Consider the following 18,929-nt stretch of genomic DNA (forward strand, 5'->3'; position numbering starts at 1 on the left):
GATGTGTTTACCTGTTAGTGTCCTGGGGCCGCCATAACAGAGTACTACAGACCAGGGGCTTCGTTGGGAAATTATTCCCGATTCTGGAAGCCAGAGCCTGAGATCAGGTGTTAGCAGGCTTGTGTTCCCCTGACTCCTTCTAGATTCTTTCCCTGGTCTCCTCCATCTTTACATGCTCTTCCCTCCCCACCCTCTGCCTGTGTCTGTTCCGATCCCCCTCAATTGGGACACAATTGCATTGTGTCCCACACCAGTCATTGCATCAGGGCCGCCCTACAGACCTCACTGTAACTCGATTTCATCTGCACAGACCCTCTTTCCTAAGGAGGTTTCTGTGCACAGGTTAGCACCACTTCACGATTCCGCCTCGAACATGACCCAGACAGGTGTAAGCCTTTCTGAGAGCAGCTTCTGATTTTCGCTCAGTGCTTGGTCTTGGAGGGCGAGGTGTGGGCAGGGGTGGGCAGCGGTGTTCTTCCTGAGGTTAGGTGTTGATACCTGCCGAAGCCCTTGGCCCTTCCTACTTTGAGGAGAGTCAGTAGTTTGCTAAAGGGGGCTTGCAGGTGGGGAGGGGGCGGGGGAGTGTTTAGAGGATATTTTCTTAGGCAAACCCTTGATGGAGGAAAGTGAATTTACTTATTTGGGAAAGGGAATCATTCCTGGAGATCATTTGGAGTCTTACTCCCTGAAAATGCAAGACCATTGTTTAATTTCTTCGGAACCTCCCTTCGGTCTGCTCCATCCTGATCCCACTGGGCACCTACTGTGTGTTGGCTTGGAGACTCAGGGAAGAGGCCTAGGGTTCTGGGCTGGGGATGAGGATGAGGGGAACCCAGCATAGCGACCAAGCGTGGGGAGGGGAGGCCTAGCGGGGGGACAGCCTCCTGGCACAGATGGGCCTGGGCCAAGGCAGGCAGGCTGAAGCAGACCTCCCAGTGAGTCAGGAGCTGCCTCGGGCTTGTGTAGTGAAACTCGGAGGTCTTCCCATGGACTCACACTTCACATTGGCAGCCAGAGCAGATGTTTGAAGCAGGCTGCATATTTCATAAGGAAACTCCTAGAACCTCCTGTCATCAGGTGAATAACCGTATGCATACGCTTTCCCGCAGGACCACAACCGCTTTGTCAACTGTGTGCGATTCTCTCCTGATGGGAACAGATTTGCCACGGCCAGTGCAGATGGCCAGGTGAGGCCCGGGGCCCGGTGCAGTGGGGGCTCATCTGACCGCCTCCCAGCTGTTCCAGGCAGACAGACCTCCCAGGAGGGACTAGGACTCTCCCCTCATCCCCCTCCTGGAAGCGCTCGGTTCCTGGGCTGTGTCATCACAGCGTGGGGGACCCCTTTCCATTTTTCTCCTTTTAAATGGAGCTGGAAACTCCACCTGTTAGCACGTATTTCAGATTCCTTTTTTAAGAGTCACAGTAGCAAATTCTTGACGGTAGAGCCAGGGACAAGGAAGAGCTCATTTCGAGTGCCAGCTGGTGAGAGCATCCTCCCACCTGTGACCCACATGTGTGTTATTCCTTGAAAGATCTACATCTACGACGGAAAGACAGGAGAGAAAGTGTGTGCCCTGGGAGGAGACAAGGCTCATGATGGAGGCATTTACGCTGTGAGTACGGATCTGTGTTGTGGGACTGTGACTGTGGCGGGGCCGAGGCCATGTTTGCAGTTGTTGGCTCACAACTTGGGAGATTAAAAGCGTGAAGTGTGAGGGGCATTGAGGTAGGGGTGGTGGGAGAGCGCTTCAGGGGCACACAGAAAGGGTGTCGTGGCCTCGAGAAGCCAGCGGTAGGAGCTGGCACCTGGACACTGGTCCCCCCGGGTCCCTCCTGGGCTTGGCTTCTCCCTGCTCAGAAATGGAGGTGGTGTGGGTGGGCTGCTTTCAGAAGCCCCTTCCCCCTCTGTGCTCGCTGACATGTAGCCCACGGTTTCATTTGAGTAGATCAGTTGGAGCCCTGATAGCACCCATTTGCTCTCTGCTTCCGGAGACAAAACCTCTAAGATCTGGGACGTCAATGTGAACTCTGTCGTCAATACGTTTACAATGGGCTCCACCGTTCTGGACCAGCAGCTGGGCTGCTTGTGGCAGAAGGACCACCTCCTCAGCATCTCCCTGTCTGGGTACATCAATTACCTGGACAAGAACAACCCCAGCAAGCCCCTGCGGGTCATTAAGGTAAGGCTGCGCTAGGCAGTGGCTCTGCCTGGAGGGGCTGGCAGAAAGAGGTGCACACCCAGCGAGGGAAGGGGAGAACCTGCGTGAGGCTGAGTGGGGCACCGGTGGCCCTGGGGGTCTGGTCAGGGGCAGGATGTCAGTTGCTTTGGAATGTGTGAGTTTAGCAGAAGGAGGCTAGGGGCTCAGGCCCTTGGGCCGCGGGGATTGGGACAGTGGCCCACACCCTGCTATCAGGAGTCCCTGTGTCCTGGGGAGAAGAGCCAGCCAGGAGGGAAGGGCTGCATGCTGAGGTTCGGTCAGATGGCCGGTCAGCTGGGGAAAAGCTGGCCGTGGCTCCTGGAAGGTGTTTGCGGGCACACTGCGTGCGGCACAGTATTGGGACTGACCTCAGGCGCAGTGTCGAGGGTCTTCTGCCTTGTTCCCCCGCCCCCCCAAGGGCACAGTCCATGTAGGGCGGTCAGCAGGTCGCAGAGGCAGAATGGCATGTTCTCAGCCCATGCCACCCCGTCTGTCTGTCTCCACAGGGTCACAGCAAATCCATCCAGTGTCTGACGGTGCATAAAAACGGCGGCAAGTCCTATATCTACTCCGGGAGCCACGATGGACACATTAATATCCTTTGACTCACAGAGCTGGCTCCAGGGCCACTGGCAGGAGAGAGGGGACTTTTCTGTCCCCATGGAGCTGGGGGCCCAGCCAGCCAGGTGGCGGCAGCAGGGCTCCAACCAGCCATGGCTGCTCAGGCGCGCTGTGTCCATGCTGGGGGCCCCTGGCTCCAGGCTGCAGCCTCCACCTGCTGGGTCACTTCTCCCTGTGCAGCAATAGGTGGCTGTTCAACTCTGAAGGGAGCTGCTGCTCCCGCCCGAGCCCCTAGTACTGCCTGGTTCCTCTCATAAGCCATGAGCCAGGAGTCTGGATTCAGTAGGACCTACAACCTGTCAGCACTGTCCCCATTTTAGAAATGGAGAACAGAAGCTCAGCATGCTCAGGTGCCTTCCCCAGAGTCACACCGCTTGTCGGCAGCAGCTGGGACTGGGACCTGCATCTCCCTTCTCCTGGGTGAGGTATTTGTGGTCCCAAGAGACTTTCCCTAGAGGCATGTGAAACTGCCCCTAAGCCCCCACTGTGTGTTTGCACCCCTGGGGCCGGTATCCCCCTCCTCCCAGGACTGTTGTCTGTAGAGTGAGGTGCAGGTAGTCACCACAGGCGCATCGTCAAGCATTTCTCTCCTGCTGCCCACATTGGGGCCCTGGAGCTGCGTGAAAGGCCTGCACCTGTATGGACCGTGTCCTAGTCCACACGCTTCTTACCTCCTGGCAGGGGCTGTCCAGGAACCCCATGTTTCTCACCTCTGCAGAGCTGACTTTTCCCTGTGGGGCTTCACAGTTTCCACAAAAGAGCTCCAGGCTAGGGAGGTCTCCCTGCAGTCCTGGGGTAGGAGGGCAGATAAGTCACCCTCTTCCCCATAAAATGTAAGGAGGGGAGTGTGGAGGGATAGGGGAGTGCGATTAACATGAGGGGCAGAGAAGGCTCTGCAATCTGCCCCTCCTGGTGCGGCGTGCCAGTCTGCAGTCATGCCGTCTCAGCTGCCCTGCCTTGGCTCCCCTCCTGGCGCTACGCCTCCTCTTGCAGATCTTCCCCAACTCCAGCGCCAGTGCACCCTGGCATGACCTCTGATGCTCTCAGACATTTATGTGTCCTTGGGTATCAAGTGCTGGGGTCTCTGTCACAAGAACATGTTCGCAGTGGAGCATGCCTGTGGCTCTCGAAGGCGACAAGAATCTTCATTTGAAATGAGATTTCCAGTTGTTTCTATAGAAGAAAAATCTCATCACTTAAAACACCCCTCTTACCTGAACACCTCCGACTCAGTCTGTGAACCAGCCCTGCCTGGGTGCGTCAGCTCCAGGCTGCTACCTGGCGGCACCTGGCTGGCACCCACTGAGCAGGGCGGGACAGCCAGCCTCCTGCAGACGGTCGTGAGCTTGACAGCACGCCACAGAGAGCAGAGTAAAACATGGGCTCAGCTGTGCAGCGCCCAGTGAGCAGCTGTTCCCTCACTACGGGAGCCCATCATGGGCAGCTTGTGATCCGTGGGTACCCCTAGCTGGCAGGGATCCGCACGCCTCCTTGCTTGGCTCCCTTGGCCTTGTGCAGCACTGCTGCAGGAGGTCCAGTTCCAGCCTACTGATGGCCTGGCTGTCTCGCAGCTTCACCGGAGCATCTGTTCTGGAACTCAGACCTAGACTTGTCATGTAGACTTCCCCTCGGGCCCTGTGCTCACAGTCCTGTCCCAAATATGCTGCCCTGAATGTGGGATGGCCAGGCCTTCCCGGTGGGGCCTACCCTGAGTCCAGGAGACTGCTCTTCCTTAACCCCCATCCCACATTACTGGGATTCAGAGACAGGGGAGAATGACTCCTTTGCTGGGAAGGGCCACACGAACCAGGTGTCCAGGATGACGGTGGACGAATCTGGGCAGCTGGTGAGCTGCAGCATGGATGACACAGTGCGGTACACCAACCTCACGCTGAGGGACTACAGGTGAGGGCGGCCGGGGGCCGGAGCATACCCTGGAAGAGGAGGCCTTTGCCTGCACTGCGTGCCGCTCTCAAGGGCACTTTGCTCCTCTCACTGCTCCCCCCTGAATACTACTCCTGTGGCTAGGCCCTGGGCCAGGGGCCAGGTTAGAGTCCAGGTGGCCCGTGGGGATGGTGCTCAGTCTAGCCTCTGCCTGGGAAGCCAGGCGGAGCATCTCAGCCCACATGCCCTCCCTGTTCTGTTCCTCATCAGCAAAGGAAGGTAACAGGAGATGGACGAGAAGGCCTGGCACGGCCCTCAAAGGCTCCTGGCACGTGGCAGGTGCTCTAAACGACAGACAGGCACCCGGGCGATCCGCGGAAGCTGCAGTGTGGTTTGGCTTGGCTCCAGTGCCTTGGATTGGCCATCCTTGGAGCTGGGGTAGTAGCTGTTAGCAAATAATCTGTAGTTTCCTGTGCGCAGTGAGGAGGACGGAGAGCAGGGTCTGACTCGTGGAAGTACGGACTGGCACTTGTAGCCCCCACGCCCTTGCTGCCCTCAGTACGCAGACCCCTGTCCTGCTGGGCTTGCCTCGCTTGAGGCAAGAGGGGCAGAGAAAGCTTTGCATGGGGGAGGACATGTTGGTGGCCCTCACTTGCCTGGCCAGACTGAGCGTTAATTATGAGTTGGTCGAGCTTCATGAAAAGTACAGAAGATGTCCCAGAACCTGGTAACCAGGCCCCGGCCGTCCTCTTCATGCTGCCCTCTGGCGACCCTGCATTAGCACAGCCCCCATGAAAGCCTTCCCACTGCACATACTATACTGCCTCACAGGACACAGACCCTGAGGCTGAGCCATGGGGACCCCCCCACTTGGCCCAGTCACATGGGATTTTCCTTAGTTTACTATTTTCAAGAAGTTTGCATGTGTGTGCATGCGCATGTGTGTGGGTAGGATTTTTCCAAGAACGTGTTTTCAGGGTATTAGCCAAAAACAAAGACATGATTTTCATCTGTGAAACCATTGATTCTTCCAAAGTGTCACCCTACTGAGCTGAGTGGCTGTGACCATGGGAGTAGGAGGTGGGCTCAGTTCCTTCTCCACACAGGGATTGCCAGGGTGTGGCCGATGGACACAGGGCGAGATCGGGTTGGGGTCTCCCAGGGGGTGGTGGACAGCCCTCACACCACAGCAGCAGAGGAGCCCCCCGCTTCCCCACTTTATCACTTCCTCTGCCCCCTCTTCGCTCCACCCCCAGCCCCTGCAGGATTTCTCCTCTCTTTCCCTGGAGCTGGGAGCCCTTTCTCATGGGTCCCAGGTTTTAGCACCTGGCTCCCTCGGTGTGGATGGAGCAGAATCTCCACTCGCCAAACCCTGAGTTACTGTGGGTGTGCAGCGCCGAGCCCCCGTGAGCTGGACGTAACGCCTTTTCCCTTGTCTCCACCAGTGGTCAGGGAGTTGTGAAGATGGACATGCAACCAAAGTGCGTGGCTGTCGGCCCTGGAGGCTATGCTGTAGTCGTGTGCATCGGGCAGGTACGGTCCACTTCAGTTTGGCTGGAAGGAGTGGCAGGGCAGCTGGGCACTGCTGGCAGGCGGCCGCATCTGACGTGTGTCCTCCACCGGCGTCCTGTTCACTGGGAGCTCTGATGCGTGTCTGTCCGAGCACCCTTTGCATGTGTGTTCACTCAGTCTGGGAGGCACGGGGTCCTCCCCATTATACACATAAGGAAACAGGCACCGGGAGAGTAAGTTCTTGCCTGGGGTCTGCAGCTGGCAGAGGGCACAGCTGGGATTTGAACCTAGGCAGCCGTCAGGCATCAGCCTCCGTGTGTGTCTATCAGCCCTTGGGGCCTGCTGGGGGCCCAGCAGGAGCAATGCTGTCTTTCCAGCCCTGAGCCCCGGAGCTGTGTGACTCCATGCGTGTTCCTCACCTTCTCTGAGCTCTGGTTTTCCGCTCCCTGACAGCTCACAGGGAGGCTTATGAGGAAGTACACGCAAGGCTCCTTGCAGCCTTGCAAGTTCCTTTTGTAAACAAGGCTGAGGCGGACAGTGATCTGGTGACTTCCCCAAGGCCACATGGTGGCAGGGCGCACCCGGGGCCAGAATGGGATTTGGAATCCCAGCTCTGCAGCCTGGGTTCTCATTCAAGGCAGGTCATCCCCACACCTTTCCTTTGGAATTTCTGGAACAAAGTGCCCTTGGCTGAGACCCTGGCATGACCAATGCATACAGCATACTGTTCCGAAGGAAGTGGCATCTGTCAGTAGACCCGGGCATCTCAGGGTATAGATCAGGGAGGGCAGGTGTGATCGAGCCCCTGATGGGAGGAGAGACAACCCTGCTGAAGAAAGCCGCCATGCAGGGTCCGCCACCCCTCTTCCATTCTGTGCACTTAATTGCTCCAGGGAGGCTGGTTTTGTGTGTGTCCTAGATAGCACGAACTTCTGCCAAGCAATTACTGCCAGCAGCCTGGATGGGTCAGTGGGGGAACGGTTGGAATGAGTGTGCGGAGAGCCATAGCAGCGTGGGGGCTGGGGGGGCTCTGAAAGGCAGCCTTCTAGAAGCACGGGGGCTGGGCTGCCTCTCCACCGGGTAAGCTCCGTGTCTCGGGCCCCAGTTTCCTGTCCTGGAAGGCCCTCCAAGGCTCACGGCGCAGGAGTGCACGATTGTTCCGTGATGTGCCACTGCTACCCTGGCTCTGTGCCCGCCCTGGGTAGGAGGCTGTAGAACCCCTCCTTGCAGGTTCGAGGGTCAGCAGAATGTGCTGGGAGGGGCCCATGATTTTAGCTCAGGAAACAGCTAGGTTCATGTCTCACCTCTTAGGCGAGTGGCAGCAAATGCTTGTACCCCTGGTGCTTAGCTGTCGGATGGGTAAATCCACTATCTGAGTCATCCAAGGGGCTGGCAAATGTTTCTCAGCCTGCGTTTTCAATAGTAGATCTTATCGAGGGTGCTGCCACCTGTCTGCCTGGGGGTGGGGGTGGGGGCCTGCCTGCCTTTTGTGGGGCAGCTGGTAGCTTGGGCAGGGGTACAATGGGATGAAGCCAGAGCTGTCACAAATCTAGGCCATGCTGTCTGGGAGTAGTCCAGTGAGCTAGGAGCAGGAGGGGGAGAGGCACGTGGGGGGAGGGCACAGAGGGCCTCTTCTGTGAGCACCGGAGGGCAGAAGGTACTGGGTGGTAGCCAGGGATTCTGAGTCCCAGCTTGGTTTTGAGAGTTGAAAGGTTTTGAGCCTGTGATTCTCTCTGTACCTTGTTTTCTCCTCCATTACAGGGGTGGGGGAGGCGGTGATCCTGTCATCTCCAGGGGCGGAGTGTGTGTAGTACTATTAGCATGTGGCACACGCTAAGTGGAATTTAGCTGCTATTTTTGTTTGCTTTTATTAAGGACTTTTTTTAGCCAGGGAAGCTGAGGCTTAGGACAAAGCTGTCCCCACAAGCAGTATGCGGCTGTGGGGGAGGGGAATCACGCCCTAGTTTGTCTGTGTGCAGGTCCTCATAGGGTCTGGACACCAGCACACCTCAACCCTGCCTGGGGACCCTGTCTTGCGCCAGCTGGAGTCAGGGGGAAGCAAACAGGTGCTGGCTGGGGAAAGCCCGCATAGGCTGGGTGCCTCCAGCCGTCTTGCTATCACCATCTCCTCCCACCCTGCTTCCAGGGGCGAGGCGAGCTCTGGTGGGAAGCTGGTTGGGAGCAAGGAGCTTCTGTGTACCTGGGGCCCAGCTCTGCTGTCCGTTCTCGGCACCCACACCTGGGACCCTGTTTTCTGCTGGAAGACGGGTACCGAGAGCGTCTCCCCAGCTGTGGGAGACGCTCACAGGGGCGCACATAGGATGTTTTATGTGCTACGGGGCAGAGCTGCAAAGGGGGTTTCTTTAGACCTGGAAAGCCAGAACTTAGAATCCTGCACTGTTCATTCCCTGTGTTGCTTTAGAGCCTTGTTCTTTGGTTGAGTGAAGAAACGCTTGTGTTCTCTAGAACCTCATGAGGGCGCCGTCCCACAAAGCTTGTTTACTGGGTAATGAGAGGAAGGGAAGTTCAGGTGTCCAGTGGCTTCCTGAGAAGTCCGTGCTCGTGGTGATGACAGCAGCCCATCCTTACTATGATTCTGTGACTAGGAACAGTCACTGTCCCTGTCGGCTGATGAGGGAGGAAGTACCACGCAGGGTCACAGGGCCCCCACCCCCAGCAGGCTCCGGGTCGGAGCCCGTAGCTGGGCCCAGCGGTCTTCCCCAGCCTCAGCACCCTTTCCCGGGCCTTGGCACCCTGACCACCATCTGTGATTTTCAGATCGTCCTGCTCAAGGATCAGAAGAAGTGCTTCAGCATCGACAACCCAGGCTACGAGCCCGAAGTTGTAGCAGTGCACCCCAGCGGTGACATGGTGGCTGTCGGGGGCACGGTGAGTCCCTGTCCCTCACATCCTCTGCCCCTGGCTGTCAGGAGGTTTTGGGGTGACATGCGCTGTGTGAGTGTGGAGCTGTCCCGAGGTAGAACAGGAGGGAAGTGGTGGGAGAGCAAGGGTCCAGCCCTGAGCAGGGGCTGGCCTGGGACGGCGCCACTTGGCCGTCAGCCGCATGAGTGCTTGGGGCATACGTGACCTCTCCCACTGAGCGAGGACCTGCATGGGTGAGCTGGGCTGGCTGGTTGCAGGTAAGACTCTGGCTAGAAGGTTCCTAGCACCGGCGAAGCAGCACTAACCCAGTGGTTCGGGGCTTTCCTTCACTGCTGACATCTGTCCTGCATGGTGTGGACTCCTGCTTCCCTCAACTGAGAGCCGCAGGGACCCAGTGGTCCCTGCCTACCAGGCCGAGTCCTGAGTGCTTTACAGACCAGCTCCCTTTGTCCCATCCGGCCCCAGGGGGCTCAGGTGCCCTGACAGGGGTTCTGCAGCCAAGATGACAGACCTTCACGCCCCCCAGGAAGGAAGCCAGCATTGAGCAGCACCTGCCGTGCCAGAGGCCAGCCCAGGGGTCACCTGCAGGTGCCTCCTATGAAACCACCTGCTCCCCAGCCACTCAAAGACCCCTGGGGCCAGCTGCCCACCAAGAGGCCCATGGCCGTTCTCACAGAGCCACATGAAGGCTGATGAAAGGCTGGTACGTGGGCAGTGCTTTGCCCAGTACCTGGCCTGCGGGATGCGTCAGCTCTGCGCTCACTGGCCACTCCAGTTGCTCACCAGGCGGTCCCGCCTCCAGCCTCAATCCTCCTTGGTACCCTGCATCCAGCCTGTAGGAGGACCAGCCAAGCAGGCCACTGGGTGTTCTGACTGCAGGTCAGAGTGCCTTCTCGAGTGGGTGAAGGAACCCATGGACGCCAAGTCAGCCACCACTGCCCAGATACAGAGGGCAGGGCTTGTTGTCCTTGCATCTTAGCTTCTCATTTGCTGTCATCCTTGGTGGCAGTAAGACGTGGGCTTTTCCGTTTCGCACCCACGTAAGCTGTTTCCAGGGTCAGATGCGTCCTGTCTGTGGCTGCCCCTCCATGGAGTGCTGCATCTCCCTATCACCCAGCCCCACCCCTGGACTGGGCAGCAGCCCCACTGGTTCCCACGGGTTCCTTGGCGCTGCTCTCCTGCACGTGCTCTGCCTGGACGCTGTCCCTATAGGCCTGCACCCCAGCAGTGCTGCTGGTCCCTTCGGGGCCCGTCACCCTTTCTTGCCCGAATACCTGCCCTCTGGCATGTCTTGAGAAACAGCCTTCCCTTTTTCAGGGAGTTGTTCATAGCTGTGGTCCTGGGGCAAGAGGTCACAGTGAGACGTGGGGTTTGAACCTGGTGTTCCCCCTTGCAGGGCCGTAGCACCGTGCCCTGCTTCTTTCTTTGACTTTTTACTTTTTTTCACTTGAAAAGAGATGACTATCTCGTTGTCCCCTCAGCTACCACCTCAAGGTCTTGGCAGCTCTCATCTTCCTGGTGCTCTGCGAACCCTGGGCCTGTGAATCTCTCTGATCACACAAGACACATTTGTGCTTGTACCAAGTTTCCCCTTTGTCCCGCACACACTAGTGGTCTCCATTCTCCATTGATTTTCATGGCATTCCAGCGAGTGGGTGTCCCATCACTTAGCCTGGTGGTGGACATTGGTGGCTTAGTGCCTTCCGTGATGACCTCTGTGTAGTCTGTGAACATAGCCATTTCCTTCCTTGGAATGGTTTCCTTGTGGGCAGTTTACTCACAAGACCTGGAGCCCAGACTCCCGCTGCGGGTAGGCATCAGGTGGGCTTGTCACTTCCAGGGCATCTGTGCTCAGAAACCCTGCAGGGCCGACTGAGCTGTTCCTCTTGTGTTAGAGGCGGAGCCAGGGCTGTTTCGTGGACATAGCTGGGAGACCTTGGATTAACTTTGCCTCTCTGACAGCTCAGTGACCCCAAGAGGGCAGGCTGGTCCGCGATCGGCCTCCCAGGGCAGCCTTGGGCACTCACAAGGACACCACCTGTCCCTCTTCCTTCTGTCTGCCCATCATTTTTCAATCCCAGAACCTGGACAAGGCTCTGGAGGCATGAAGTTGGGTGTTCCCTGGCCTGGAGGAGAGATGCCCAAGGGGTGTCAGCCTGGCTAGGCTCCCAGCACAGGCGGAACTTCCAGCAGAGCTGTCAGACACCCCTTCAGAGGCTCCGGCCAAGGAGAGCTGGGTAGAGACAGATCATCCCATGGGCATCCCGGGCTCCAGAGGACAGCCCATGGGCTGAGTGGCACAGGCCCTCTAAAAGAGCAGGTGTGCCTTCCCTGTGAAGAAGTGCCTGGGTCACGACAAGGGTGGGAGACAGCAGGCTGGACAGAGGGGTTTTGGTCAGAGAGTGAATCCGTGCCCAAAGGAACCTGCTGGGTGCTGAGAAGGGCCGTGTGGCCGGAGGGGACAGAGCCAGACCAGGGGCCCTCACTGGAGCACTTACACATGTATAGGTGGTTCTCCATGTTTGGCCTGTGGACACCTGGATTAGAACTTACTGGAGTGTTTATGAAAAAGGGCTGTGTCTTGAACACCCAAACATGCAGAATCAGAATTGGGGCGCCTAGCATTCAGCATTATAGTGACCTTCTGGAGTAATTTTTCATGCACTGCTGAGTATGCCGTGGGAGCTGCTGAGAGGTCTTAGGGGGGCGTCTGGAGCGTGTGCGCGCGTGTGTGTGTGTGTGCACATGTGTACACTCCTGTGTGTGCTCCCCCAGTGAGCACATCGGGAAGTGACTCACCGCCCCTCTGTCCTGCAGGACGGGAATGTCCGCTTGTACTCCATTCTGGGCACCACGCTGAAGGACGAAGGCCGGGTCCTGGAGGCCAAGGGCCCTGTGACCGACGTGGCGTATTCCCACGATGGCGCCTTTCTCGCCGTGTGTGATGCCAGCAAGGTGGTCACGGTGTTCAGTGTTGCCGACGGCTACTCGGTGAGTGGGTGGGCTGCAGAGAGCACGGCTTCTCCCTGCTGTCATCAGCATTTGCAGAAGAACTTGTGGCTTCCTTGCTCTTGGAGCTGAATGCTGTAGGACGAGGCGGCGTACCCTGTCGTCCAGGACCTGGTGGTTTTGTTAGTGGTGTAGAACAGCCGCCGGGAAGTTAGGGCCCTGGGTGGCAGCGAGGCCTGTTGTGAAGACAGGCTGGTTGGTCCACCTGGGCTGTCTGGCTAAGTGACTTCCTGGCTTTGGGGACCTGGTTTTCTTCTCAAGTCTCATTGCCATTTAAAGTCTTGTGAAGATGAACTCGGATCATCCCGGCACAGCCTCGTGTGGGGGCACTGGGCAGTGGACTGGCGAGGGCAGACCAGGGTGCAGAGACACCTGGGCGTGGGAGGGCAGCCGAGGGGCGAGAGCCTTCCATTTCATCATGGGACAGACTTGGCAGTGGGAGCTGCACCCCGGTTCACAGACTGAGCTTTGTTAGGGGTTCAGTCACTTGTTGGCCAGAGTGGGAGGGTGCAGGATGGAAGGTCTCCGGTCCCTGGGCCCTGTACCCCATCAGTCCCCCAGCACTTGGATGGTTTTGAAATGAGGCAGAGGCAAAAGAATTCACCCCCCAGATCTTGCCATTAACATCTCCCTGTGTTAGGTTACCCATCTGATAATCTCGATTCTGGGTGTACTTAAAGTAAATTTAAGCATCCATACACTTCCCCATAAATTCTTGTGCTTATATGTTATTAACTAGAATTGAGGGTTTTGGGGGTTTTTTTGTTTTTGTTTTTAACCTATCTGATGCTATAATGTTAATTCTGACAGAAGGAGCAAGTGAATGCAGGACATAAACCTGTAGCCGGGACCTCCATCGGCCTAATGCCCCACCTCCCAGGAAGTTTCCTTCTGTCCCTTAACTGCATTTCTCAGATTTTGTGTTTAACTCATTTTAAGTGATTTCCTTCCTATACAACTGAAGTCTTGTTGAGGGCATGCTAAGTCAGCAGTCTACAGAGTGGGATCAACACAGCACAAAACAGGCAAACTGGAGAAAGAAAATCATCAAGTCGACCCTTTCTAGGGATTAAGAAAATGGAATGCCCTGAAGAGAAAGCATTCCTAAAGCGTCCTTGCCCAGCTTGCAGAGTCCTCGCTCTGGGCTGCAGAGTAGTGGGTGGGTGTCGGGTGGGGAGGCCGGCTTCCCTCTGCTGCCCCACTCACTGAGTGCCACCCACCCTAGGCGGGGCCTCCTTGAGCCCTCCTGTCTGCACTGCTCTGTCCGCTGGCTGGGCTGAGCTCCGTGAAGGAGAGTGGGCACACCTGGCACCGCAAGCTGCGTGCTGTGATGGAGGCCCTCTGGGCTCCCGGGGCCGCAGTGGCTGCTGCCTGATGCTGGGCCGCGCCCTCTTGGGCCTCATCACGGAGCAGCGGGCGCCTCGGGTCCTCATGAGGCCTCCGTGAGGCGTGCCAGGTGCCTGGCAGAGAAAGCACTGCATAAATGTTGGCCCTGGTGGTGGTCACTGCGGGCCGGGGGAGATGACCTGCGCCACTCCGGCCCAGACCCTGACCTGCTACATCTCTGTTCTCAACCCGCCACTAGGAGAACAACGTTTTTTATGGACACCACGCGAAGATCGTCTGCCTGGCCTGGTCACCGGACAACGAGCACTTTGCTTCCGGTGGCATGGACATGATGGTGTACGTCTGGACCCTGAGTGACCCCGAGACCAGGGTCAAGATCCAAGGTGACTCTTGCTTCTGCCTCAGCTCCTTAGAGAGGCTGTCCCCGGGGCCTGAGGGTCCCATCTGTGCTTCTGGGCTCTTGTTCTGCGGGCCCCTACCAGACCCTCAGAGGGATGGAGGACGTGCGTGTTCCTAGTGTGCGGGCAGGTGGTCTCTGTACCCCAGGCACGTGCCTTAGCACATGGAGCGGGGGGTCCCTCTTGATGTCTCTTTCTTAGTCCATAACAAGGTACCGCAGCCTGGGCAGCTTATAGACCACAGAATTATTGCTCACGGTTCTGGAGGCTGAGGGCCCAGATAGGGGGTGGGCAGTCCCAGACTTCTCATGGGGCCTCCCACACAAGGAAGGGCGGTGCTCCATGGGGCGCGTAATGAGGCACTGATCCCCTTCGTGTCCTCAGCTCTTTCTCGGCATACAATTTTGAGGGTCAGACACAGACATTCAGACCCCAGCACTCCTCTCCCCCGCCCCACCCCTGAATTAACTTGCTGACCAGGTTCTCTCCACAACCGGCAGTGCCCAGTCGGAGTGTAACAGAGCCTCATGTGCACTTCCCATTTTTTTAGCAGCCCCATTTAAGAATAGTCTCACCTGTTTGTTTGTTGTTGTTTTTTTAAATTATTTTTATTTTAAGATTTTACTTATTTATTCATGAGAGACACAGAGGCAGAGACATAGGCAGAGGGAGAAGCAGGCTCCTCACAGGGAGCCCGATGTGGGCCTCCATCTCAGGACCCCAGGATCACACCCCGAGCTGAAGGCACATGCTCAACTGCTGAGCCACCCAGGCATCTCTGTTTTTCATTGTTGTTGTTGTTTTGTTTCTTTTGATAGTAAGTTTTATTTAGCCCAACGTATTTTTTCTACATGTAACATTTCTTCTACATTTCTTCTACATTTTTCTACAATAACTCACTTCAAGGGCTCTAGTCACATGTGGCTCGTGGCACCAAGAAGGACTGCACCTGTCCAGGGTGGATCAGAAACCTTCCTGTCCCGGTGCCACCTGTGACCGCACCTCTCTCCTGAACCACTCCTCCCTGGCCTTCATGTGCCGTCCACTCCCCATTGTCCTTATCTACCAAGTGGGCAGCCTTTGGCATTAAAACAAATGGGATGATTTCTATTTAAAAATCCATCTGAGTCCACCTCTAGGCCCCTGGCACCTGCTGTGGAGGGAGGGCACGGGCAGGCTGCAGCCCCAGCCGGATGGGAGGGCCAGGCTGGAGGCGGCACAGGGCATTCTCTGGGGCCTGCTGGTGTGAGGCTTCTAGTAAGACCCAGCCAAGGTCACGATGCAGCTGGAGTCCGTGGGTAGAGGCGGAAACCTGAGGGGGAATCTGGTCATCTCTGGTGCACCTCTTACAGAGGGGGATTTCTCAGGGTATTCTGGTCACTGGTCCACTTCTTATAGAGGTTTCTCAGCCTTTATTCATTGTCTCCCCATCTTATTACAGCAGATGGACAAGAAAGCTGTGTATTTTCTGTGCATTGTTGCCTTATGCATCAAAAGAAAGACTTTTCACCCCTTTGTGGGAGGAGCAGTTTATCTCCCAAGGGACGTTTCTGATTGTCGGGATGGTACTGTGTCTGGGAGGGAGAGCAGGGATGCTGGGCTGAGAAGACCTGCACCCACCTTCCATCTTCCAGATGCTCACCCTTCTGTGAAGAGGGCCAGGGGTCTGATGAACAGCAGCCCACAGTCAGCTCTGAGGGCCAGTTGTTGGTGTTGGCACAGCTTGTCCCATGCCCCTAGTGTGGGGCATTGGGGGAGCGGAGACGCTGGGCTTCCCTTAAGCGCCTGCTTTCTCCCTAGATGCGCACCGGCTCCACCACGTCAGCAGCCTGGCCTGGCTGGATGAGCACACGCTGGTCACGACCTCCCATGATGCCTCCGTCAAAGAATGGACAATCAGCTACTGAGGAGCCCCCTCCTTTGGACAGACCGAATCAGGGACTAGAGCTTAACCGCAGCAGAACACGTCATTTCTCTAAATATTTCTGTAATGCGCCCCCATGCCCCCCACCCGCTCAGGAGGGAGGGCCTTCACTCGAGTGCCCTCATCTCTCTGCAGGGTGTTCCTATCTGTACACGTCCTTCTGAAAGCTTTAGACAGTGACAGTTTGCACATGAAAAATAAAACAAGCACTTAAACAACTTGTGGAGCGTAACTAAAACCCCCCACCTAGCCCAGCCCCGGTGCAGAACATTCCAGAGGCAGAGCCTCAAAAGCACACAGACCCGCCCCCGCGGCTCTTGCTGTCTGTCCGGGGAGGCCACAGTGGCAGGCCGCCCCCCGACCTGCAGAACGTCCTGTGCTGGCAAGACGAGGGGGCGCCCGTGGCAGCTCAGCAAAGCCTGGGGTTCTGTGTGGAGCAGGTGCCGCTCGGGGCCGGGGCGCGTGTGCCACACCATGTGGCGGCCAGCGGGGCACACTCGTGAACCTTGTATTCACTGTCAGTTTTTGTGCTTGATTTCTAAGAATGGAATTGTGGGATTTTTTTTTTTTTTTTTTTTTAATGTATCTTAACTGTCGCCTGTCCGTGTTTACAGGCTAGCGCACCGAGGGCACCGCTGTCTCCGGGTTTTCGGAGCCTGAGTTAGCCAGACCCGGGCGTCTTGGCCACCATTTTGCTCTCCTGCTCTGATGTGTTCCTGTCTTTCTTTCCTCCTGCCCCCAAGAGCAAAGGTTAATTTAAAGGCAGAGGTGACGTCACTGTAAACTAACCTGTCATGGTTTTCACCTTTTTTTTTTTTTTTTTCAGTGCAGAAATTAAAAGTAAGTATAAAGCACGGTGATTTGTAGTTTTTTTGCGTGTGTTGGAATTACTGGTAAATGTTGGCTGAGAGCAATCGCTCCCTTTGCACTTGTGAAAACACTTTGAGCGCTTTAAGAGATAAGACCAAGAAGTGATTAAATGTCTTTCTCTTCACTGTGGATCGCTGACTTTGTGTGGCGGGGGGCCTGCGGGGGAGGGGACGTGGAAAGCTGTGTCGGACCCTGTGGCTTCTCCCCGGCCTGCAGCCTCAGAGGCCTACGGTTCAGGAACCTGAGTCAGGAGAGAGATACCCCCAGGAAGGGACCGTGACTTCTGGATCCTCATCCCAACTGCCAGAATGCTGTGTGACCCAGGCCACCTCCCCTCCCTTCTCTGGGCCTAAACTTGATTGTAAGCTGAAGACATTGTACCAGATGTACCTAGATCCCACCTGATACTCCGTTCTGGGGCAGGCTGTGCCTTTTTTGGTACTGCCTTCAAAAGTAAGGAATAACATGCATTTAGGCATTGAAAAACCATTCCCAAACATTCATATTAATCATGAAAGATGATCTTGGCTAGAAAGATAACATTAACATTGTAAAGATGTCTAAATTTGCAGTTCCAATAAAAAACTTTTCCCCTCCTGGTTTCATCATACTATTCTACAACTCCTATATGAAATAGACCTAAGGAAGGAAATGAGGATTAAATGTTAGTCTAACATCTGGAGCTGGAGCCGCCACAGACGAGTCCAGAAGTGTACTTCATGCCTGTGCATTTGGATTTGGGGACAAACGGCTTTTCATTTCACATCAATGGGAAAATGGCAAATTACTCGCTGAACAGTGAAGATTCAGTTAGTCCAATCTGGAAAAATAAGATTTCTTACTTGTCCTCACACCAGACTAAATTAAAAGTAGATCCAAGTTTTAAATTGTAAACAATGGAGTTTAAATAATACTAGGAGAAAAGTTCAGGGACTTTGTGTCCCTTCAGACATGAGTGTAAGGATGACAAAAACTATAAGGGATAAAAGATTGATGCGTTTAACTTTTTCTTTTTTTTAAGATTTTATTCATGAGAGATGCAGAGAGAGAGAGAGGCAGAGGGAGAAGCAGGCCCCATGCAGGGAGCCTGATGTGGGACTCAATCCCAGGACCCCAGGATCACACCCTGGGCCAAAGGCAGTCGCTAAACCACTGAATCACCCAGGGATCCCCCTTGACTAATTTTTAAAAGTGTATTGAGGCAGAAAAAAACCCCTTGGTAAACAGATTTTTAAAACATGGCAAATGGCACACTTTCTACACATGCGAGGCCAAAGGCTGTATGTGTTTTGATGCTCAGCATAATTTCCCTTGAGTACATGGAATTTTTCAAATGGAAGTTTATCCATACATGGGAAGTTTTCAAAATCTGTGATGGAAAAATAAGTGATAAAATAATGCATATAAAGTCACCACATTTATGGAAAAACATCACAGGTGAGGATCTTTGAAACCAACACTTTGAGATTGAGAAGACCAGTGAAGCTGGGGGCCAGGAGGACGCCCACCAGCCAGCCGGGCGCCCCCTCCCTCAACTCCACTCCTCAGTAGAGGCTCTTTCTAAAGCATAACTTGCCCCAAGATCCCTACTATAGGAGGGAGACCTTCATGCTGCACCCTATGACTCTAAGGGAGAATGGAGCGTACTTCCAGGCAGGGGTTGTTAAAGGCTGGGTATATCCATCTCTGCTTCCACCCCTGATGTCAGAGGTCACATATTCCAGAAAGGCTTGGCCATAGATGGAGGAGGGCCAGCAAACCTGCAGAGGGTGGTGTGAACAAGTAAACCTTAATTCCATCCATCCGTTGAGGTTTCATTGTTAGCACAGCAGAACCCATCCCAAGCTGAATTAACGCAAACAAAAACGAATGGTCTGCACGTGGGGACTGTTAGTGTCTACAACAGTATGCATCAACTTCCACGGCTGTAAGATGGGGGTAATGGTACACGCCTCAGGGTCGTGTAGGAATTATGTGAGATACTCCAGGTAAAGCCAAAGTCGGTTTGGCCCACAGTAAACGCAGTAACATTATTGTAGATGTAGAAGGAAGTTTGCCAAAACTAACGTATAGTAGTTGTGTGGGACACTAAGTTACCATCATCAAATGGAATAATATACAATGAACTGTGACCTGTGTCCTGGGAGGAAAATCTCAGGAAGGAAATAGAGGCAGGCTTCCTGGAGTAGGTGTTCTCTTGAAACTGGGGAGGAGGCTTTCAGAAAGCCAAACAGGAATCAGGTTGTGGCATCCTTGAAAAATATCCAAGAGTATTTAATATCA

General features: G+C 55.3%; 1 protein-coding gene across 1 annotated transcript in view; it reads left to right on the forward strand.

Annotated features, from left to right (window-relative positions):
* Positions 1 to 16,770, forward strand: part of WDR1 (WD repeat domain 1) — a 43,212-nt gene extending 26,442 nt beyond the window's left edge. Inside the window, exons 6-15 of the mRNA XM_072806300.1 lie at positions 1,110 to 1,187; positions 1,533 to 1,613; positions 1,947 to 2,180; positions 2,705 to 2,797; positions 4,573 to 4,724; positions 6,149 to 6,236; positions 8,994 to 9,104; positions 11,916 to 12,089; positions 13,693 to 13,837; positions 15,653 to 16,770. Of these exons, the coding sequence (XP_072662401.1) occupies positions 1,110 to 1,187; positions 1,533 to 1,613; positions 1,947 to 2,180; positions 2,705 to 2,797; positions 4,573 to 4,724; positions 6,149 to 6,236; positions 8,994 to 9,104; positions 11,916 to 12,089; positions 13,693 to 13,837; positions 15,653 to 15,759 (1,263 nt within the window). The 3' untranslated portion in view covers positions 15,760 to 16,770. The remainder of the gene's footprint in view (positions 1 to 1,109; positions 1,188 to 1,532; positions 1,614 to 1,946; positions 2,181 to 2,704; positions 2,798 to 4,572; positions 4,725 to 6,148; positions 6,237 to 8,993; positions 9,105 to 11,915; positions 12,090 to 13,692; positions 13,838 to 15,652) is intronic.
* The last annotated feature ends 2,159 nt before the right edge of the window (positions 16,771 to 18,929 follow it).

This window comes from Canis lupus, chromosome 2 (genome assembly GCF_048164855.1).
Source record: "Canis lupus baileyi chromosome 2, mCanLup2.hap1, whole genome shotgun sequence".
Lineage (NCBI taxonomy): Eukaryota > Metazoa > Chordata > Mammalia > Carnivora > Canidae > Canis > Canis lupus.